Raw genomic sequence first — 25,073 nt, 5'->3', positions numbered from 1 at the left:
ACGAGTAATCACACTAGATATATCTAAAGAGTGCACATCACAAATCTAGATTAAAGAAGGAGATGAGTGAAAAACAAACTTCAAGATAAATGATGAATTGTTGAGTGGTTAGTTATGCCCTTTGCATTAACTTAATTATATATAATTGAATACATTTATATGTATCAAGATACAAATACAAATAGAATTATAATTATGATAAATAAATAAATGCAAATTATAAGATTTCTAAGAACTTTCAAAAATTAAAATCTCCCAAATTTTACATTAATGAAAAATTAAATGAAAATAATCAATCTATCACTAAAAATAAAATTAAACATTTACTAAAAAAATATATTACATGGATATTGAAACATTTTTGGTCGATAATTAGGATTCTAATTCCTTTTAATAAAATAAAAATGATAAGGAAAAAAGACTCCTAAAGTACAAAATAATTAAAGATTCTCTTTTCTTACATAAGATTCCAATTTCCTTTTAATCGAAAAAAACATCTGACAAGAAAAACACTTAAAAAATACAAAATAATGAAAGATTCTGTTTCCTCTCAGTAAAATACCCTGTTACACAAAAATAATTCGAGTAGCCGCTTCACGGGACACCTTGCGTCACCCCGAGAAGCTTCGGAAATTTGTCTTCCAATTCGACAAACAGAGGAAATATTGTCGGTTTCAGCTTTTTCATCCATACTCGAGGCTTGGATTTGCCTACTATACTTTTATTTTCCCCTAAGACTCTTAATGATAACATTGATCAAGAAGGAAACGAAACAATGGGATTACAGAGCGATGTAAAAGCTGCTTTGAACATTGATCCAGCCTTTGTAGTCTCTCCGGAAGACAGGCCCCGAATTGGTAACAATTTAAGCGACTTCTCAGCTGGTGAGCAAGTCCCAGTGATAGATCTTAACAATATAGACACGGCAACAAGCGAAATCCAGAGAGCCTGCAAGGACTGGGGGTTCTTCCAAGTCATAAACCATGGCGTCCCTCTCCACCTCATCCATACGCTCCAATCTCAAGCAGCTCAGTTCTTCTCGTTGCCCGTTCAAGACAAGGCCAAAGTCAGAAGAGACTTCAATAACCCTTTTGGCTACTATGACAATGAGCTCACCAAGAATGTGAGAGACTGGAAACAAGTCTTCGATTTTGCATGCAGAGGCACAATTCATCTTCCTCGTCATTTTGAAGCAGATTCCAGTGAAACGATGCCCTTGACAAATCAGTGGCCAGAAAACCCACCGCATCTGAGGTTTCTCATCATTCAGATTTGTTTAATTTGAACATTTACATCACCTGAACTCTTATTTTTTGTTTGATATTGCTTGGTTAATGTTTATTATTGGTGGAGCAGGGAGGCCTGTGAGAAATACGCTGAGGCTGTAGAGAAGCTATCGTTCAAATTGCTGGGACTAATATCTAGAAGCTTAGGATTGCCCAGTGATTATTTCGATTCAAAGTTTGAAGAGCATACTTCTTTTCTAAGATTGAATTATTATCCTACGTGTCCAGTGCCTGACATGGCTCTGGGTGTGAGTAGACACAAGGATGTGGGTGCGCTAACTGTGTTGCTTCAAGATGAGGTTGAAGGACTACAAGTTAGGCGCAAGAATGGAGAATGGGTGCCAATCAAACCCGTTGCCAATGCTTTTATTATCAACGTGGGAGACTGTATGCAGGTAAGCAATTTTCCTCAAAACCATCATAGGTAATCTGGAATTGTTTTGATATCATAACGTCAAAAATTCTGTATATGTATATCTGCTCTAGTGAATACAAGAGAAGTACTACAATTAAACTGAAGAGCCAAAAGGCGATTTTTTAAGTTTTCCTTATTCGACTTAAATTTGATCTGAGGGTTGGAAAGCTACCTCGTACTTATTAAGACACCCAAGTTCAAAGCTTGCCTGTGGTGAAAATCCTCCTACAGGAGACCAGACTGGACACTTGTGGTCAAGCAATTTTGTTCACCTAGAAATTACGCTCATTTGCAAGAGTTATCACCCCAGCTCAGCAAACAGTAAACACTGAATAATGTCACTATTGCATACCTGGCAAGAGAGTTTGTGAAAATCTAGCGGTTCATAGACTACAATCGAAGTTATAATGAGCATCTCTGAAAGCAAATAGACCAACATACTCTCTCCAAAGGTCATGATATATATATATATATATCGACCATAGAAGCAATAATCTGCAAAGTTCCCTGAAAAATTCTGATTCATGAAAATTTTTGTTGACCAATCATTGACTCAATTTCCAATGACCTTTTCAATATGAAGTGCATTACAATCATATTAAAATCCCTTAAATTTGAAAAAAGGAAAAATTTGTGTTCAACAAATGTCTTTTGTTGAAAGCTACCCTGTATAAAGGACTCGCCAGTTGTTATTATTGAATATAAAGCACTGCAATTGTGGAGTATGATTTGGTAAGCTTTCTCAAATATTGAACTACTCGTACAAAACTCCTTGCCTCAATCACAATGAAAGTCTTGGGTCAGTTCAAAATGATTTCCACTTTTAATAAATTCCTAATAGTAGCTAGATTGTTATTTGATAAATTTTGGTCTCAGTTACTTCATAGACTTTGCTAATATTTGATCTCAGACTTGGACAACTATTTGATGACTGCCCTCTTTAAAAGTCTGATAAGTTTCACTCTCAGTTACTTCATAGACTTGGCTAATATTTGATCTCAGACTTAGACGGCTATTTGGTGACTGCCCTCTTGAAATCTTAACTGAATATATGCCTATGTAATCAGCATAAATGAAGAAATCTATTTTCTACAATTCATTTTGATCTCATGTGCTTCATAGACTTGGCAAACATCTGATCTCACGCTTAGGCCACTATTTGGTGACTGCCCTCTTAAAAAGTTAACTGAATATCTGCCTATGCAATCAACAATACAAATGTAAATGACAAAATCTATTTTCTACAATTCATGAATTAAATTCTATTTTATTTGCTCTTTATATCTTTATGCTATTGAAATGCCCTAAAGATAAAAGGAGATGTCTGAAAAATCTGAAATGTATGTAGAGCTCAGAGTAACATGGCTCAGAATTTTAATAATCCTACTGTGGCATGGCTCCTCTTGCCCAGTAAATCATTAAGTTGGTAAAATTACCTGAAAATCTAATTTCTCTGAAAAATTACCTGGCCAAGTAATCTCTCTGAAATCTAATCTAATCTCCGTGGAAAATTATTTGACCATATTTTAACTTGTGGGAGCGCACTAACAAGTAGCTTACACAATTGTGATATGAATATCAGGATTTAACTGTGTGATTTTGAGTCAAACTCGATGACCCATGTTTCATGAGTAGTGATTCAACATGAATCCATCTCTCATGAGAATAAATGGAACACTTAGCACTCATTGGATCTAGGTGATGCTCACAAGGGTGAAGCACCGGGACTTCCCGGGAGGTCACCCATCCCAGTACTACTCCAGCCTGAGCGCGCTTAACTACAGAGTTTCCTCCATAGTTAAACCCAAAGCTTGCAACCCTATTTGCAAAACCTTCACCAAGTGTTGTGCCTTATGAACCATTCATTAGAAAGCCCCTTAAGCTCATCAATTCATAAGTAGGAAACTCTGTAGTTAAGCGCGCTCAGGCTGGAGTAGTACTGGGATGGGTGACCTCCCGGGAAGTCCCGGTGCTTCACCCTTGTGAGCATCACCTAGATCCAATGAGTGCTAAGTGTTCCATTTATTCTCATGAGAGATGGATTCATGTTGAATCACTACTCATGAAACATGGGTCATCGAGTTTGACTCAAAATCACACAGTTAAATCCTGATATTCATATCACAATTTGACTAGCTGTGGAAATTATCTCCTACTTATCAATTGATGAGCTTAAGGGGCTTTCTAATGAATGGTTCATAAGGCACAACACTTGGTGAAGGTTTTGCAAATAGGGTTGCAAGCTTTGGGTTTAACTATGGAGGAAACTCTGTAGTTAAGCGCGCTCAGGCTGGAGTAGTACTGGGATGGGTGACCTCCCGGGAAGTCCCGGTGCTTCACCCTTGTGAGCATCACCTAGATCCAATGAGTGCTAAGTGTTCCATTTATTCTCATGAGAGATGGATTCACGTTGAATCACTACTCATGAAACATGGGTCATCGAGTTTGACTCAAAATCACACAGTTAAATCCTGATATTCATATCACAATTTGACTAGCTGTGGAAATTATCTCCTACTTATCAATTGATGAGCTTAAGGGGCTTTCTAATGAATGGTTCATAAGGCACAACACTTGGTGAAGGTTTTGCAAATAGGGTTGCAAGCTTTGGGTTTAACTATGGAGGAAACTCTGTAGTTAAGTGCGCTCAGGCTGGAGTAGTACTGGGATGGGTGACCTCCCGGGAAGTCCCGGTGCTTCACCCTTGTGAGCATCACCTAGATCCAATGAGTGCTAAGTGTTCCATTTATTCTCATGAGAGATGGATTCATGTTGAATCACTACTCATGAAACATGGGTCATCGAGTTTGACTCAAAATCACACAGTTAAATCCTGATATTCATATCACAATTTGACTAGCTGTGGAAATTATCTCCTACTTATCAGCTTACACAATTGTTTAAACTTTAAACTTATTATTACCGTTTAGCTTAAATTAATGAAATGATGGAGTAGAGAAAGATAAGGATGAAACCTTTTGAAGGAAGAGATGAGAATCCAATATTTACTGCATGTTGAAGTTCAAAGCTTGATAGTAATTTGTTTGTAGGCAATAGAAATGTTGTAGCAAGGTGTCAAGCCTGTGACATTGAAGAAGAGGCGCTCGTGCAAGAGGATAAAAGAGAAGACATGAAAGAGTTCACAACTGAAACATGTCTTTGAAAAGGGATGATGGAGTGAAATTAAAGGTTGGAACTATGATAGAAAGGAAGATGAGAGGAGAAATAATTGTTTCATTGGAGGACATGTAGATGGATTCCTTATATGTTGAAGAAAAAGGGAAGGTTGCAGCAGTAGGCTTGAGAAGATCCTTGTACAAAAGGATGATGAAGAGAATAATGAGGTTGAAAGAGCATGTCTTGTTGGAGGCATGAAATAGGGAAGCAAAATAAAATTTGCAGCAGTAATTGAGAACCAAATGAAGACATAGACTCTGAAGACAAGGAACGAGTTGCAGTGGTGATGAGTCCTTTGAAAGACACAGATAATGAAAATGCGCGACGAAGATGAAACTATTCCAATTGAACATGAAAAAGAAAAAATGCAGTAGCAGAGGTAATTTTCAATTTTTATAATTATGAGATGTATGCGGATTTGCATGCATATGAGTTAGAAAATGAAGAATGTTAGAGGTGTTGAGGGTTGAGGTGGAGCACAAAAAAAGTCATTATGTTGGTATGGCAAGAGGAGGAGCAGGTATAGGTGCAAAAAACAAAGTGATGGAAATCTTTAATTTTCATAACTCGGGATCACTACAGGCACAGTTTCAGTGGTTGAAAATTGGATAAAAATTTCTTGGAGGAGGATGGGTTATGATGGAGCTGATTCCATGTTAAGAGAGAAATATGAAGCAAAATTGTTGGAGATGAGTGATGATTGTTTTGGCTAGGTGCTAGAAGAGGAGGAAGAAAAAAATTAAATTTGGGGCAAGTGTTATAGTGAGGGGGCTCATTGTAAGTTGTTTACAATCTAGAAGGGTTGTTCTACTAATTTCCGGCCTGGGGTGTCTGATGCTGGAGCATCTGGGAGGAGAATCAGTGATGAATCTTGCGAATTTGCAGTTTGGTTTTGAGGGGGAATCCTTGGTGATTTAGCTTTAGGAGAAATTAAAAAAAACACAAAATGGAAAAACAGAGGGTCTGCATGGTGGGAGTTGGAAGAGGTAGAGTAAGTACTTGCCAATAAAAATAATAACAAAACATCGAGGGAAAAAGAGAAAGTTTTCAGTTGTGTACTATTGGGAAAGAGGAGATAGTGTCAGCATGGGAAATAGAGAAGCTCGAAAGACAAGGAAGCATTGTTGTGTGAATAAAAAACAAAACCAAATTCCCAAAAGGCAAAGACGTGCCCAAATGCATTGAGGAAAAAATACAATACACAGAAAAAATGGGATTGCAAAATTCAACAATTGCATATTAAAATATCAATGAAGAGTTGAGGGAAATGTGTGGGAGATGAAGTGCAAGGAAATGAAGAGTCATTGAATAGAAAACAAAGAATTAGAGATATGAGGTGCACATGGAATGGAGGAATAGGCAGAATGGTAAGTGCTTGAAAAAAGAAGAGTTCACAAGGATAAAGGGAAAAAAAGAGAGTGTGCAAGGGAACAGGGAAGGAGAGGCCGCAAGTGAATAGAGAAAGTAAAAATGGTGAGAAGAGGATCATGTGAGAGATAGAACATGAGGCGCTTGCCTCATGGAATTATGAGCATATTCAAAGTGAATGAGATAAGGTGGGGTGCAGATATGAGAAGGCAGTGAGGAAATTATAATGCATTAAGGAAGTGAGTACAGAGAGGAAGAAGAAAGATTCTAGCTCTGGGAAGTAAAAGGGATAGAAGTGCAGGGCATAATACAGAGGAGAGCTAATAAAATAAACAAATTGCAGACTACTAGAGCCCTAAAGAACTGACTGTAAGAGTGTACAGTGGAGAAGATAGTAGCCGTGTGAAAAATTAAAAAAGAATGAGTGTGGAAGGGTGCATAAGATGAGTAGATTTATAATTTGTATGTTTGAGTGGTCACAAACATAAGAGTAGAGTTGGCAATAAGAGTGAGGGGACTTAGCATTGAGGAAGAAGCTAGTTAGAAGTAAAATGATTCAGGCATTGAATAAAGAGGCTATTTTAGTAGAACACAGCAAGAAGAGAGAGCATTAGAATGCAATCCTATAGCAAGAAAACAAAGAGGAGAAATGAAGATTTGAAAATCGTAATGAGAGACCAAGAGTGTATATGTTTGTTCAGAAGTTGCTGTGTTATGTGACCATTTGTAGAATTTGAAATAATAGAGTTAATGAGTGACAAAACTGTGTATGAATTTTGCTTCAAGTGTTAGTTAGTGCTGCCGGGGATTGGGCTTATTTTTCATCTTTATTGCATCAGTATGGTATGGGCAATGGCTTTTGTAAAATGGTGTTTTGGCACTTCCCTTTTTGCTTGTTGACATATCCAACAGCCCATAATGATTTTCCATACATCACTGCTTATCCTTGTCAATCATATCTACTGAGTAGTTGAGGTAGAGTCTTGTCCATGCAAAAATGACCAGCCGTATCTCCACCATGCAATCTTTGCTATGCATCTCTTTAACAATATTCTTTCTTATCGAGCCCCATGGTACACACTACTGCTGCCCCTTGAAAAGAAATCCTTTTCACAGGAAATAATCTAATGGCGGTGTTCTATTCAGTTAACAAAACATCAGCATGCTACCTGCACCACTCCGAAAATCTCCATCTTCCTTATAGAACTTCTTTGTGGTATCAAAACCCACTACTTCCACCTAAATTTGCACAAAAACCAAAATCCTCCTATTCAAGGCAATTACTAATCTATTTGACTTGATCTTTGCAAAAAATTAGTTGACTTCATATGGTGTTGGTTCAGTTTAGCTTGACTATTTATGACCTACAAAGCTTTGATGGTTTCTGTAGAGAACAAACTCCTCGGTCAACTTTGTGTCCCTACATTTATTGACTGCTTCTACTACGACATAAATTCTTGGTTATAAATTGCATACTTTCTCTTAGCACCATTTAACATCTCACTAAAGTATGCAATAGGATGAACTCTTTACTTAGGACTGCTCCTATGATTGCCCCACTTGCATCACAATCAACTTGGAACAACTTGTTAAAGTTCTGCAAAGCCAACAAAGATTGTGTCAATGTTTAGAAATCTTCTTTGAAAATTCAGAACTCCTCTATGCCATTGACTCAAATTTCTTATTGATAGGAGAACAAGTACTATCGAGAGTGCTAATGACTTTGTAGTAAAAGCTACTGTGTCCATGGAAACTTCACATCTAAAAGGCAGTTCTTGGACATGGCCGCTTGAAAATTGATTTACATTGTTGAGATCCATGTTACGCCTTCTTGACCACAAATCCAAATTAGATAAGTTCAGTCTACATGGAACTACATTTCTTCAAGTTGAATAATAACCTCTCTTCTTTCACTTACTAGCTACAAATGCCTTATGTAGCTGTCTACTTCTGTGGGAAAATCAGAATACTGTTCAGATACACAATCACAAATATCCAAGAAAGATTTCGTGCATCAATTATCAATTACATGAAAGTGTTAAGGGTATTAGTGCCAACTTCTACTCCTATTCTGATAATGTAATTGTACTGTTTCTTCATTTTCTTTCTCTTTGTTCCATCAACTTGACATGTTTGAGGGGTTGGAATGTGTGTATGCATTGCAAAATATGTTTAAGGGGTTGGTCCTTTGCAAAACCCTCATGTTTGTTAAATGTGAATTGTTGCAAGCAAAGAAACATGAATTTCATGATAGGAGGACATATTGCAATTGTCTTCACTTGGTGTACATGATTTCAAGGCTGAATATTATCCTACAGGCAATGTGTGCACTTGCAAAGATAGGAAGATAGTGAGACAAGGAGCTTATGCTCTATCTTGCAATCTTTTCCCCTTTTAGGGTTTCTCTAGAGTAATCTACATGTCACAGCCATTGGTGTATGTCCCTTTTCTCTATTTGTTTTTTGTTTTGCATTTCTTATGTTATTGTTGATTTGATGAACATGATAGACACGTGTTATAGTCATGCATGGTAGGAAAATAGTTGCAGGTTGATATAAGAAATCTGTATGTTGGTGAGTGCTAGGAGTGTATTTTTAGTACTTCTATCATTTTAGGTGGTCTTTATTTGTTTCAATTGTTTAATGTGGGGCCTTTTCTCCCTTCATACCCATCTATTTATAGTTGTAATAAATTTTGGGCTACTCTATTTCTGTTAATCCCCTTGTGTGTATATTTTTCCAGCTTTGTCTTTTTTTCCATTTTTTGCTTTTGCTAGGGCCCCTTTTGCCATAGTTCCTTGCTATTTTATCTGCTGCTTTATATGTTATTCTATTGATTTATTTTGTTAACTTGTGGACACTAATATAATTTTCTTCTTTCTCTTGCTTCACAATATTATTGAAGACTTGATTGAATGAAGAGTGAAGCTTGTTTCTTCAAGGTCTTTCTGTTAAGCCTTTGTGCTTTAGTCAAGTCTTCTCACTTGTTCAAAAAAGGAAACAAATTCTAAGGTCTATCCATGGTTATCATTGAGAACTGAGAAGACAATGAAAACCCTGAATTTGGTGGTTTTATTTTGGAATCCGGTAGATGCCATTACTTTTACCTATAATCTGTTCACCAGTCTGACCTCTAAATCTTTGATTTAAAGAAAGTTGAAACAATAATTAGATCATAATATGCCATTATGGGATGAGAAATGACTACTTCATTGTCAGTTAAAACTTTGATTTTACAGAGGATATGACGTTTGAAAAGTTTATATGACGTAAGGTTTAAATCATGCTTTCATAATCATTGAAAATGGTATGACATGCATTCTCATATGAGAAGAATGTGATATAAGGTACATCTGGATGGGAACAAGATAGATTACCCTCATTCCTTACTATAGCATATTATATTTTCCTGTAAATCAATATATATATGCATTGTTAATACTGCAAGAGGATAATTGTTTAAATCACGTATAAAATTATTCGATCTATAAAAACCTAACTGCAAGGGTTGTATTTGATTATAAATCATCCGAAGCATCAAGGATAGGGACAACACAATGAATGAGAGGACACAATAGCCAATTAGACAGCAATGGCAATGAGGACGTAATAAAGATTGCAGTTATGAGCCAATAGCTGGAATCAACCAGGCTATCATGCCTTGAAGAAATAGAACACAAAATGGGATACTGAGCAAGAGAGATCCGATCAACCAACACCATTGAAAGTAGCATAGAGTGATACAATGATCCAGAATAGCCTCTGCAGGTAATCAGGATCTCCTGCAACTGTAAACATGAACATAAGAAGCATAGATAATTTTTGAACAACAGTACGTTAAGTTGTAATCCTAATACCTACAGTCATTATGATATGAAGGAATAATTGTACTCCTTATGCATACTTGAATAGATGTGAATGTCTATATATTTTGCAGACTCTATCTCTAATACATCTATATACTTATAAAAGACATATGCAATCTAAATGTATATTTATATCCATATGATTGGCAATATCGTACACCTACAATAATCAACCATGTTAGGGAAGAAATGGAAGTGCAAGGAGGGGGAATAGTGAGGCCTCACGAGGTACACCACCTCATGAGATCGGTTAAAGGGCTGCATGAGGCCAAGGGGGACAGTGGTTCTTCTCTTGGGCCTAGGATTGAGTTAAAGGCACCCTTTTGCATTCTTTCCTCCAAGCCTATATGGGTTAGTTATTGAGGTAAGAAATGGATCCTCAATCATTATAGGCGAGAAGCATAGCATGATGAAGGGGATCCATGTACAAGCTCTACTAGGTAAGCCACCTCATGAGCATGGTTAAGACTAAATGAGGCCAAGGAGGATAGAGCTTCCGCTCTTGGGCCCCAGGCCGGGGATGAATAAGACACCTAATAATGTCCTTCCTACCTCAACCCTCATTAAGGTTGAGTCAATGAGAATTATGTGATATAAGTGTATTACTTCCTTAACCTTAGAAATGTATTACATATACTATGATTATATTATTATCTAATTTGGTTGGAAGTTCCAAGACAAGCTTATCTTATCTTATTCCTAGGTTAGGTTTAACTATACTGTGTTCCTTGTTTCATTTGGATTTTGTTTATTTAGGCCAGATTACAAGGCAATCTAGGAAAAGGACATTACAAGACTGGGTAACATACAATTTTTATATTCAATTTAAATGAATGAGAATGATAGCTAACACCAAAGGAGCCATGGTTAATAACTATGGATCTACCAGTACTAAACAAGATAGATTAAGAAGCCTGTGAAAGAGGCCCATCACCAAGGTGGGTTAGTAATATGACATCATGGTTGTAGGTAGATCAAAAAATATTGTAGCAATAAATATTTCTCAACTTCAATTTAGAATTTGAATCATTAAATTTATAATTAATGGAGAGACATCTATTAGTAGAGTTCTCATACATCATGTTTGGGTATGTTGGTAGTTTGATGTATTCTAGGAGAATAATTCTAACTATGAAACTCAAAATTGTTGTCACAAGGAGGCATACCAAACTTTACTCCTTTTCAATTTCATACATGTGTGTTAAAAATGTGATATCGACTTTGGAAGTGAAGTGCGCTGGTATATGAAGTAATTTTTGAGTATATCTGAATCACTAGTTGATCACAAGACCCCTCTTAGTGGATAGAAAAAACATCCTTTATGTTGCTCTTTTCGTACAAGTCACCAAAATATCTGCTTAAATTTTCTTTTCTTTTAAATGGGGTACATGCCTTGGCTCAGAGCTATGAACCAGCAAGGCTACAAAGGGGGGACCTTATCCCCAATGCAATTTGAATTTTGAACCTTGATGGCAAGAACCGCACAACAACTTAATCATCACAACATGCAACTATTGGCACTTTCCTTAAATTGTTGATAACTTGTCATGAGTTTATTTGGTCTGTAGCATGTATGATGATTACATCATTTAGAAAGGTTCTTAGCTACATAACGATTGTGGATGCATTTTTGGAGACATTTAATGCTCTTGGAGATACTTTTATTGCACTTCGGAAAGATAATATCATGCTTATTTAGGGTGTTGTTTTAGTTATCTCTTGGCCCCCTTGGTACCCACACTATCTAATCATCGCTGGTTTTTGATACAAATAATTTTCTTCAATTTTTGTCCACAAAACTTTTGAGCAAATCTGTGCTTTCAATTGGAAGATATCCCTATGATAATTCTTGATCTGGAAATGGTTAATGCTGTGATTAGGATGTATATATCATTAACTTTTTTTTGTGCAAGCATGAAATCAGTTGTTTCCTACCAGTACAACCATAATTGTTCCCTTTTATGATGTTTGGAATGGGAAATGCAAGGCTATGGCATTATCAAAAGCATTATGATACCCAGAGAGTGTATATTGAAATAAACAAAATATTTACTGATGCACTTCCTGATGGGTTGCATTTTTAGTAAGAAATTTGGTTGGGACTTGCAATGATGGGAGATCCTCACATTGTTTGTGATTTTCGATGAGCCTAATAGGCAGGATTTTGGGACAAGTTATAATCTGATTAATTGAAATGCGCCGGAAAAGAACTGTGCAGAATCATTTAATTCAATATTTCAAATCATAACCAATGACCCATCATAAGGAATATGAATGCTCAAATGAGAGCTAATTATTGCAAATTTGCAGAAATAATCAAGTATAAAAGGGGGAAAATATTGAAAGAAAGGAAAGAGCCAATAGGTAAGGAGATACTAACAACAAAAAAAGAGCTAAAACTGGACCCATTAATGGGCTGGATTGGGTTAAACCATAAAGAAATGTGACTTGAGGAGGTTTGGGAATCCCCAGAATAGGGGTGGACAGAAGTGAATTTTGACGGAATGTCAAAAGGAAACTCAGGATCATCTGGTGCTGGATTTGTGGCTAGAGATTGGAAAGGGAATTTATTGGTGATTGGTGCAAAACAACTTTGTGATAGGACAAATAACGAGCCAGAAGTTCAGAATGACCTCAATGCAGTGTTGATGGCTAAGAAGTTAAATATTTCACGACTACAACTAGAAGAGGATTTGTTGATCATTGTCAATGCTATAATTGAAGGAGAAATTGGAGTATGGTATTTGAATAATATATTAAATGGATCATTTCAATAATTGGCATCTTTCAATATTTTAAAATATCCCATGCAAAACAAGGAGGGAATGGAGTGGCAGACTCCTTGCCGAAGGTGGGATTAATGTTTAATGATTTGGTGAGTGATGGGTTATACAAGGATTATTGTGGCATTGATAAGGAGTTGGATTTAGTGTACGACGATGACATGCAATATCATCATTAGAGCTGATGACACCTCTTGCACGTGTAAGCTGCAGGTTTTATTTCCTATAGCACTATTAGCGAACACATTTCACTTGGTTGATTGTGCTGAGTCAATTGAGGTTTGGAGTGAAGGAGACCAACCTCACACTCGTTTGTGCAAAACAACAACAATGCTTTCGGGGGAAGATAAGGATAAAATGTTAAAGAGTGTTTTAAAGATTGACGAGCCCATCTTCTTGGCAATTGTGGATTAAATCTTGGGAAAAGAATTCATGAAGATAGAGAATAGCCATGGGTCAAACATGGACATCACCTCTACATTCCTTGCATGGGCGTTGGCACTAAGCTTGAAGGAGGAGGTGGAGCATGCAATGAAAGAGTGTGTGAAAGCAGAGTGGGGTCACTGTCATTTTGGCCATGGCTGAACTGTGGGTGGGTGTGCAAGCGCACAATGGTGATTGGTGAATGGTTGATAATGTTGGGCCCTGGCTGCAACCTTTTTTCGGTTTGGGATGTTTTTAGCAATAGAGATAATCGTTGTGAGGAAGCTCGTATAGGGTGGGGGTCATTGCTGGAGTTCTTGGAGATCAGAGAATTGAAGTGGGTGCAATACAGAATGTAGGACACAAAAGGTGACAAGAAGGTCAAATTTGATCCCGAAGATTACTGGTATAACGACCCAATGCGCAAGGCAAGAAATATTGAACGTAATTTTTTTTGAATGCTTTTAAATTGTATGTTCTTTTTGTCTGGTGACAAAATAGTATGGTATGGGGGGTCATGTTTGATGTCATAATGGCTTGGCATTGTATTCACAGCAGTAGTTGGTTTATAGTATTTCTCGGATAGAATCACAAAATGTACGATGCCATTCTTTATTGCCATGGGCATGGCTAATAGAGTACAAGGTGCTAATTAGTTAGAAGTAGTGCAGCTTTTGGACTATGGTTTCAAGTTTGGACAATCTTTGCCATTCCCTAATACTGGATGATGTAATCTTTTATCAATTTAATAAAAAATCTACATTTTTAAAAATATAAAAAAGAGCTAAGAGGAAAATAAAAAGAATAAAATAAAATAAATAATAATAGAAAGAAAAATAAATAGAAAATAGCAGCAACAGAAAAACTAAAAATGAAGATAAGTAGAAATAAAATATTCACAAAATGACATATGATAGAACAAATTAAGAAACAATAGGAATAGTGTTTATTACGCGAACCAACAAAAGTTTCCATGTATGACAGAGACCCCATCCCTATTAGGATTTAATGGGTGCAAATTAATCTCAATTGCCTTCCAACAGTTCTCCTTTGAGAAAAATATCTTCATTGTTAAGGATTTGGGGGATTTCCAAGAAAATATGATGCCTGGTAGAGGCAGATTGCTTTGCAAGAGCGACTGTGAATGGCCGTGTTTGAAATCAGCAAAATGTTCTTTGATTCTAGCATTAAGGAGTGACCAGTTTCTAGAGCACAACAAAGGAATAAAGGAGCCTTAGAGAGGGGGAATTTGAGTTCTAATAATCAAGATATTTGAAGGCACATATAATGCCTTTTCTTTGAAGAATTTTTAAAATTCTATTCAAAATTCCTTAAACAAAGGGAACACATGCAAGGAGGAAGAAGCCTAACCAAAGGATTTTCTTCATTATATGATTCTTTTTTTTGTTTCTATTAATCATCATTTTGAGTTTTCTATTATTGATTTTTTCTTTGTGTTTTATTTTTTTCTGTTTTAACTATATTTTATTGTTAATTTCTCCTTTCTTGTCAACTCTTCCCTTACATATTTTTATTCCCTCTATTTATATTTGGGCTTTTCCAGTAATTTTCCAATACTTAGTTCTCTTCTTGAGCTCTTATATTCTTGATGATGGATCATAGAGTGTGACCTGAAATGTTGAATTAAATAATTTTGCACACAGTTTTATCCTAAAGTATTTCAATAATTAAATTACAGAATGTAGAAATCTAATGATTCCAAGTTTGAATGTATATAACAATACATATTGGGTCTATTGCAAAACTTGGTTATGAAAGTTATCTTGTTTGTTCCCATGAGTATCTCAAACTATATTTGTATCATATAATATATGATATATGGTTTTCCATGATTATGCAAGAAATAATAGACATTCTCCTCTCAAGAATATGTAGTGAATATTGTAGACACCCAAAATTGAACACTTGTGTTTGGTCAATTGAAATTTACATCATTTATAATAACTAAATAACATCTTATTATTATTTACATAATATTTTTCTATCTTCTGTTTTTCTTATATCCTAGCCTAAGGTAAATAATTATCTTTAATCATTTAATCATTTACCCTTACCTTGATCCCTTTCTGACAAGCAATTAAATAAATGATTTATCCTTTCACATGATACATCCTCCTTTTCCTTCTTGTGCTGTAATCTTAATCCTAATCTCACACCTCCCATCACATCAAGCACATTGGCTCCTTATACAGGCACCTAGCTCTTGTCCCCTCAAGCATCCAAAATGAATTTGCAATTCCTTTATTCCTCTCCATCATTCTCGACCATAGATCCTCATCTCTCAATCTCAACCATCCATCTCTTTTCATCTCCAATCTATATATCCATAACAGCCATTTTTCATGTCTCTCCTTTTTCATTTGAGCGCTATTATGCTCCCAAAGTCTTGAGTGAGCACACATCCAATTGAACATCTTTGGTTAATCTACTCAGTGGGAGTTTTAACATAGTTTAATTTAGTTGCATTATGTGCTTGTTTGACCTCTTTTTACCCTAATTCTGAGTGTTGTATTGTTTTGTGATTTTAGATTGATTTTAGTGCTATTTCAATTCCTTTTGAAATCAGATTTCATGCCACAAAAGTATATCAGCATGTCAACTTCTTATGTATACCAAGGATTGTAAAAGCTCACTTTTGCTATGAATAAATACAACTGCTACAAATGTCATGATGATGATATAGTGGAAGAAGAGCTTAGTGCCATGGTCATAAAGGGATCCAAATCCTTATAAATATATGGATGCTTTGACCCCTGATTATATTTGTATGATCCTTTTACAATATTTTAACCAGTTGAATGATTAATTGTGTTAACATAGAATTTGATGATTGCCATTGTTTGCATGTTGACAAGGATTCCAAGATAAAAATAGGTATTGTAGGGGGGGCTATATGGAAAATGAATGTAGTTATATTAAGATAATGGGATGAATCAATCTTGCAACTGGACGGTGTTGACGATGGAATTCAAGGGAGATTTGGGATATCATTGCAATCTTCCAACTGTGCATGCCATACATCCACGATAAATATATAATCCATTTCTTCTTTCCATGATAAATTTATAATCCATATCTTCTTTTTTTAGCCTTTTTGTTGTCGAATTGTAAGGCTAGTTCTTGAGAAAGGCCCACTCTCATACTTATCCTATGTCTATGAAGTTTGAAGCCTTTTCAACTGTCTCGGTGTTCAAGACTTTTAACTCCAATAGGTACTAGGATGGGCGTCTACCATGACACTTCTTGGAATTTCTATTAAAACTAGTTATTACTATGTTAAAAAATGTCTATAAATTATCCCAAATCTTACTTTGTCTGCATCTCTTATTGTTTCAATTCTTACAAGGCAATAAAAATGCAATGCCAGCCAAAAACAATTCTAGGAATATAACAAATTGGAAATTGCTGTGACACAAAAATTCAATAGAGCTCAATTGTTTCATAAACTGGGTTTGAGCAATATATAGGCTATAGGTACTGTAGTTTTTATTGATTCTAGAATATAGATCTATAGAAGGTAGGACCTACAAAGAATTTGAATAATATTCTTTGACAACGTCTTGCAAGAAATTATCATTGCAGTCCATGGTAAATAAGATTATTTCAGTTCAACACCTTAAAGAATCTAATTGAAGTGAGCTATCGGGCAATAAATATAGATGATGGGAATTCCTAATCTGCTGAGATTACTACAATTTAGAAGACCATCTTGGAGGCTTAACAATTCTTGTCTGTACTTTTTCTGATTCAGGAGTATCCAAGGTGTGAGAGCAACCTTGCATCAATCAATTTTTTTTATTTTTAAATTTCTTCATTTTGTAGGTTTCTAATAGATTTCTAGTTATTACATTCTCTTTGCAACATACTGTTCCCGCCACAAAGGCATATTCAGGTTCTAGAGTCATTTCAAGTACATCAAAATTCCAATTCCATGTGACATTTTAGAGTGCCACAGATCATCAAAATTCATTTGTAGAGTTCGAAATTCATATCAGATGCTGAAGAAAGATCATTCTACAATGAAATGAGTTGGCCTCTCAAAACTAGACACTAGTTAAAAGCTATATTAACTTGGGCTTCAAGGACAGGGAGACAAGAAAATGGGTTTCTGGGACAGATTGTTTTCTCAGTGCACAGGACAGCAGTGGGGACAGCTATATAAAAAATTAGAAAATGGTAAAATATATAGGGAAATTTTTAATATTCATATGAAAACATGGACAAAACATGCTTATATACATTATAGTACCTTAACACACAACATTTATGTTTAATAATTTAAATTGAAAGTTCAAATAATCAGAATGGAAATAAAAAACAAGTTATCAAAACTCAAACATTATTTAAATTAATTTTGTATGACAGCCAGAGGACGGGTTTCCAAAAGTTAGAGCTATCAGATTTCCACAATCCATCAGTATATTGATTTGTTTTCTGGATTTGATTGTGTGAGCAATTTTTTTCATCAATGTTCTGGATCACACTACGTGATCCATCATCAGGATGCATGCAAAAGAAGAGGAGGTGAAAGGAGGGAGATTGCAGACCAAGTATCCTATAAAAAGGGGGTAAGAGAAGGAAGATAACTTGCGAACCAAGAACAACAACAGCCTATGAAATGAGAGACCAACCCAAAGACTAAACAAAGGAAAGCTAACCAAGAAATTAAAATGAAAAAACTTAAGAAGAGATTAACATAAGAATAACAACTAACATCCAAATACAAGAATCCAAGTAAAATAAAATTAAAACAAACAAAAGTAATAACTAACACGAAACCAAAAATTAACAAACAAATGCAAGATAACTGCTAATAAAAGATGCGCTCAATAACATATAAGCCAAACAACAAGTAACAACAAACTAACAAACAAATAAAATATAAAAATTGAAATAAAATAAATAAAATAAAATTATGAAATAAATTTCCAAAGGTTACTGAGTTTTTGGGACATCCCCCTTTCCAAGATGGATCAATTAACGCTGGGAACATATCCCTAGGTAACATTGCTCAAAAGTTATGACGTGTTCAAATCCTTGAGGTATGCAGAAATCACTTGAGATTAACACAAATATTGAATACATTTCCAAGCTTAGTGGTCTTAGGGAGGTTTGTGGTATGAACCATGTCAATATTCATTCCATATCCTTTACCACATTCATCTCAGAAGGTTCTATGCTGCATGTTTTGTTACACATGTCATCTGGGATTGAACTTTCCACCACCTTTTAGATGACATAAATCATTCTATAGATGTTAAGGCTTACTATATAGGAAGTTAGCTTTATATATAGTTTGGAGGAGGATTCAATTAAGACCATGCAATTAGTTGGTAGTTGGCAATGGACAACTTATCCTAGCTCATGCATTAACTGTAATTTCATATGAGAAGATTGCAATCTACACACTGATTTTGTCTCTGTATCATTGAAGATTGAAGTCTATACTGTAGTCCTTTGTGGTAGATTGGGATCTAATTTCATGACTATGAATCAATAAATATCACATCATTGCTTATTTCCTATGTCAGGTGAGTTCTGCTATGTGTTCATCTATTGGGCTGTATGGCCAAATAATCCTTCATCATGCCCTTCAGCCATGATTATGTCTTTTTTTCTCAAAGATTAGATTTGACCTTTGTTGCATTGCTAGGAAAAAGTAAGATACATTCATATTAGTTTTTATAAACAATATTTCAATCCATTCAATCATTGATAACACAAATAGAGCACAATCAAATCAGCTCAGGCAGTTTTGAGTCATAGATACAAGTGGGGTCATAGATACAAGTTATAGCCCCTATTATAGTAGCATTGCACTTGAGAAACTTGAGATAATACTAAGCAATAATGACTTCCCACATTTACTGTGCAATTTCTCAAGTTTTTCAAAAAGCAGTTATTATGATATTTTTCTGTACATTTCCTTTTTGTTTATTTTAACATAGAGGTAGAATAATATGTAGCACATGTGCATTATATAATAATTAACCTTTTTTTTAAATACGTACCTAAATATTGAATAACGGATAAAAACTTTAAATATTACAGCAATGCTCTCAAAATAGTAGGTCAAGTTCCATGATGAAACATTGTACTATTTTATGGTCAATAATTTGTTTTTACATACATCCTCTTTAGTGAAAGTATAGTTATTTATTTTCTTCAGACCTTATGCTATATCTTGTGATTAGCATTTTTATAATGTATCACGCCTATTTCTTTTTCAATCAGTAAATTTGAGATAAATAACAAATTTAGATTTTATGTCATCAGATTTCCACAATTCATTAGAAATGCATCACAAATTTTCTGGAATTTAGATTGTATATAGATTTTTAACATCAACGTTTCGGATCACACAATGATCCATCATCAGGAGAAAGATTGCTAAAGAATGTTGCATTATTTCTAGTTGTCAAACTTTTATTAAGTTTTTCCCATTTCAAACCTATGTAATTGAGTTTTATTTATATATTATCTCTCTGTGTCAATGCCTAGTAAAAGTTTTACTACAATGGATGCCTATACTACCTTGTTAAAGTGTAACACCCTTTTGAGTACAAAAAGATTAAAAGAGGGTTATAATACAAAAGAAAAGTGAAATAAATATAATGAGCTTACATAGCAATACTGTATGCCTCAATACACCCCAAAACAACCAATTAAAGGAACACAAAAATAATAACAGAATTGACAAAACTACATAATGAACAATAAAATATATAAAATGTAACACCATTTCATTCCTTGTACATTTTGTTTCATTACAATACATTGTTGGATAAATAGATTTGGGAATATAGATGAAGTCTACAACTGTCAAGATCCACAACTGCCCATATACAAATAACTAATAAGATTACTAATGTTCATTATCCTTCATTCTCCCCCCATAATGAACATTAGGGGAAAAACGGTCCTTTTTCTATCCTTTCTCCCCCATAATGAACATTACGAAGAAAATCTCCAAAATATGTGTTGCAGCACTATCTTGACTTAGGGCCTCTTCTTGGGCATCTCCAAAGAATGGTGAATCTGCATTCTACAAGCATCAATGCAATTACATCAGATATTACTCATTTGGTGCTTACTTGAATCATTACCATACATGGCCACCTGTCTCTATCCACAAGTCCCAAAACTATTGAACATCTGATCTCAAAATCTCCATCCCACAGATATGCAATATTGAGGACTACATGACATCCAAAGTCATCACCAAGAACTGAAACAAAATTTGAAATAAACTCACCTTTCCCGAAATACACATCATCCGAACAAGGCATATACATTGCTTCCTCCAACTTCACTTTCTGTAAACTTTTGGCAAGACAATGATTGTTTTTATATATATGAATACTTATGTTTAAATAACCTTCTAATCATACCTATTATCTTGTGCCAACTTGATTCATAACTCCATCCACAATCCATTTTCATGCATCTTGACATGACTCATTCTTCAAAATCTTGTCCCAATGTCTTTTTTCAATGACTTTCCAATTCACATAAGGTACATGGATGTAGATCCCAACTCTTAGCTTTTGTATACCCTTTTTTGTTACAATGAGAGTATTGCATTTTATGAATTGATTTGCAAGAACTTGTAGCATCTCTAACATTGTTTACTTCATCTGTGACATACCCTAAGTCTACATATTTTGGCCTCATTGTTGGCTCAATTGGCTCTCTCAGACTCCACCATGTTATCATCTTGCTTGCAAACAACTTCATGAAACATTGCAAACCAACGGTTTTGGCCTAAAAAACTCATTGCATGCTACTAATTGTTCATTCTCTTCATTCAATTTTGAGATTTCCTTACACCGTAATATTTTTTCCTCTTCTAATCTCCTTAATTTTTCTTCCAAAGCATTATTCTTTTCCTTGACCTTATCAAATAATTTTATTGTAGCTTCTAACTTTACCTTATCTTCATTAGCTTTAGCCTTTTTCTGATTATGTCTCAAAACTACCAAATTTCATATAAAAAATTGCATTTTTATTTTCTTTCTTTGAAATCACCTATCATTACTGAATTGCATTTCTTAAATTTCTCTTAATTCTTCTTCCATTTCTGAGGTGTATTTTTTAACCTTCATTGATTTTGTTACTTTTTCTTGTAAAAATGTAATGTGAAAAACTCCTTTAAATCAAGTTCTCAGAGGTAATATCTCCAAACATCGAAAGGAATATAAAGGCATGAATGAAACTTAAATAAACAGAGGATATGTATTCTGATTGGTTTCAAGTATTCTCACTGGCTTAATTCCTCCATACATTCAATAGCCCTCAACAACACTTCTCAAAGACAAAAATCACTTCTTTATTGCTTGTCAGAAATCTCATTTTCTCCTTAAACAATCACCTCTATCATTAATATTTAACATACAAATGAACTAACTCCCCTTTTATCAACAAGACTTTATTCATACTTTGAAATACTAAGTAACCGACTCATCCTGGCCAAGGGTGGATGCGGATCCGTGGTGCATCCGGAAGCCATGTGGATGGCAGTAGGATGCGTGCAGGGTGGAACGACTGTTTAACTACTCTGTTTTATGTTCTGCTCAACACAATGGAGGCAATGAGACATTCTGTGCAGTATAGTTGTCTAAATCCCAATGCATGTAATCAACCAATGAACTACATCACACGTCTCCGACTCAAAACCTTGCTGAAATCAACTGTGATTGTGATGCATCTACAGATTGGTCCCACTCAAAGATTTCTGCTGAAATCGGGGGATCATAATCATGAGTACTCACAATGTTATCAGACGTTTCTGCATACGCATCTCCAGATTGGTCAATATATCTGCTAACATTTATATCCTGAGTTATGTCTTTTATTGTCATTACCCATCTGTTAACACATTTTCTAAAACTTGAACCAAAGTTTACTCAATAAGTCTTTGGTCAATATATAGTTTCCGAGTACTCACATTTTTTTGGGTGTGGAGGAATCGACATTACCCAGCCAGGATAGGTTTAACGCATTCTTCCAAATGGTAGAGATATATTTACAATTCTTTTAGTGGTATTATATATATAGTAAATTTAGCAATCTTATATATATATATATACATATATATATATATATATATATGCATCCATACACATCCACATCCTCACCCAAATAAAAATCACTCTTTCCGTATCAGCTTCTGAATCTGTATCCGAATCATAACTTAGTTGAAAGAGATTAAAAAATAAATAACTTATTTGCCTTGCTGATCAAAAATTCTCTCTGTTGCAGTTCCATCAAGAATAAGATTTGTGTCACTTTTTTTTTCAAATTTTAGCTTGCAGCAGTGTAAAACAAACAGCAATCTCTCTTCTTCAATGACCAGATCTCCAAAACTTAAATGCTGCAGCACTTCTCCAAATCTAAAATTTGAATGAATCCTTTCCTTAGTGGCAATCTGCTTGTGATATTCTCTTTCTGATTTATTTGTTTTACTTCAACTCAGCATCTTCTTTTGAATTCAGCACACACCTTTAGTGATCTGCAACTTCAGATTTCTACAAATTTAGCTTTGACTTATTTCAATCATTTCTTATGCCACAGCTCTGCTTTAACAGCTGAGATCTCCTTGTTGACAGCTCTTCTTCATTCTTGACAGCAATTTTTTATATTAGTGGAGGCTTCTACAAATACTTCAGTGACAGTTTTCTTTTCACTGCAGGGACACCATTTTACCTTTGTTTCAAACTCTTTTTTTCTGTTGACAGCTCTTCTTCATTCTTGACAGCAATTTCTTATATTAGTGGAGGCTTCTACAAATACTTCAGTGACAGTTTTCTAGTTTTCTTTTCACTGCAGGGACACCATTCTACCTTTGTTTCAAGCTCTTTTTTTCCGCCCACCTGTGCATTGATACCAAATGAAGGAATACAAAAATATTAACAAAATTGACAAAACTGCATAATGGACGATAAAATATATAAAATGTAACACTATTTCATTCCATCTATGCTCTATTCCATTACAATACATTGTTGTATAAATAGATTTCGGAATATAATTAAAACCAACAACTGCCCTGATACAAATAACTAGTAGGATTACTGATGTTCATTATTCTTCACCAATGACTGGCATCGAGTCCGTGTTTCATGCTGTTAAAGAGTGCACAATTTAAACATCCCATTAGCAATTTTTCTTTCTTTCATCTTTTCAGTTATTAAGGGATTTGAATTAATTTTGTTCTCAGCTTGCAGTTTATTTTTGTTTCTATTTGGTGGAAATGAATAGCATGAAGATTCCAAGTCAATGTCCTTATTGCTTATTTGTGTTTTGGGTTTGGGCTCTTCAATTTATCATTTTCTTGACCAGGGTTTGATTATCGATATGGCTGGGCTTGGCCATATATTGGTAGATAGGTAGACAATTAAAAATATTCTAACAAATGTTTTAAAATTACCAAATTTCTACGGAGTTTAATGGAAACTTGATAACACAATTAAATAATTAATAGTTCAATATCAGTTGTCAACTTACAAATGCTAAAGATAAATTAAAATGGTGCATATCATTATAGCATTACTTGGAATCAAGGACGACTTCGTAAGTCGTAACTGTAAATGGAATTCAACTACATGAGATTAATTAGAAAATTCCAAGGGAAAAAGCTTTAATTTTCCATCTAGTGTAAGCCTGCTACAAGTTTTACTTTGTGCTTTTTAAAATTGAAGTGGGTAGATTAATAGCATATAGATCCATGGTAAAAGCAATAAATCTTGATGTGCTCATTTTATGTTTGGTTGGAGATCTGCAGAATAAAAATAATGAAAATTGGTTGAAATAATGCGGTGTGCAGGTTTGGAGCAATGACAAATTTGAGAGTGTAGAACACAGGGTATTGGTGAATGACAAGAGAGAACGGTTCTCTGTTCCTTTCTTTTTCAATCCTTCACATTATGTGATGATGGCACCTGTGCCTGAGCTGTTAAATGAAGAAAATCCACCACGGTATAAAGAATTCAATTGGGGAAAATTCTACAAAAGGAGAAACGACAGCAACTTTAAGAACTTGGGTACTGAGAATCTTCAAATCCATCACTTTAATATATCCCTGAATTCTTAAAAGAGTAATTATATCCTTGCATGTATATTTGCACTTCACACTTCATCTTCTTCTATCATAAGCTATTCCTAATTATTTCTTTCTCTGGTCCATCAAACTCATACCTCTTGTAATAAGGTTTACAGTTCACTTAAGATTTTGCCCTCTGAGATGGCCATTTACGTCCTCTCTTGAACTAGTCCTGAATAGATAGCTTAGCAGATTGATTATATAATTTGGGCACTCAATAATACCATATATCTTGTTTGCTAAAATGTATGTTCACTTTACTCTGCATTATAATATTTGTCCATTTGATGATACCTTAAGCAGATTGATTGAACGTTTTAATGATTTCAATTTGCTTGTGAATTTTTTCTCCTCAAATGAATACCAATTGTCTGTTTCACAATGCATTAGTTTCCCATAAAATTTCCTGCTTTTGTCCCGAAAATCAATTTCCCCTTTTGGTCTAAACCAGACAAATCACAACATGAACTGATATCAAGATACTTTAGATAGACAGTATTCATCTTACAGCATACAAAAAGTAACTTGGTAAAGGAAATTTGTAGATTAATGTAATTGATCTGATGCTGCTGTTATTGTATTTGTTAGTTTCTAAGTTTCGAAACATACACTTGTACATTTTAGCTCAAACTCT

General features: G+C 34.8%; 1 protein-coding gene across 1 annotated transcript; it reads left to right on the top strand.

Moving 5' to 3' along the window:
• The first annotated feature begins 566 nt into the window (after nt 1-566).
• LOC149556746 (fe(II)/2-oxoglutarate-dependent dioxygenase 4-like) lies at nt 567-24,684 on the top strand. The gene is made up of 3 exons (XM_089831265.1): nt 567-1,254; nt 1,357-1,681; nt 24,164-24,684. The coding sequence occupies exons 1-3, from the start codon at nt 776-778 to the stop codon at nt 24,428-24,430; spliced, it is 1,071 nt and encodes a 356-aa protein (XP_089687391.1). The 5' UTR covers nt 567-775; the 3' UTR covers nt 24,431-24,684.
• The last annotated feature ends 389 nt before the right edge of the window (nt 24,685-25,073 follow it).

The sequence above is a fragment of the Cupressus sempervirens genome, chromosome 5, assembly GCF_028749045.1.
Source record: "Cupressus sempervirens isolate cs-2001-9-10 chromosome 5, ASM2874904v1, whole genome shotgun sequence".
Taxonomy (NCBI): domain Eukaryota; kingdom Viridiplantae; phylum Streptophyta; class Pinopsida; order Cupressales; family Cupressaceae; genus Cupressus; species Cupressus sempervirens.
This window is presented reverse-complemented; position numbering and strand designations above follow the sequence as displayed.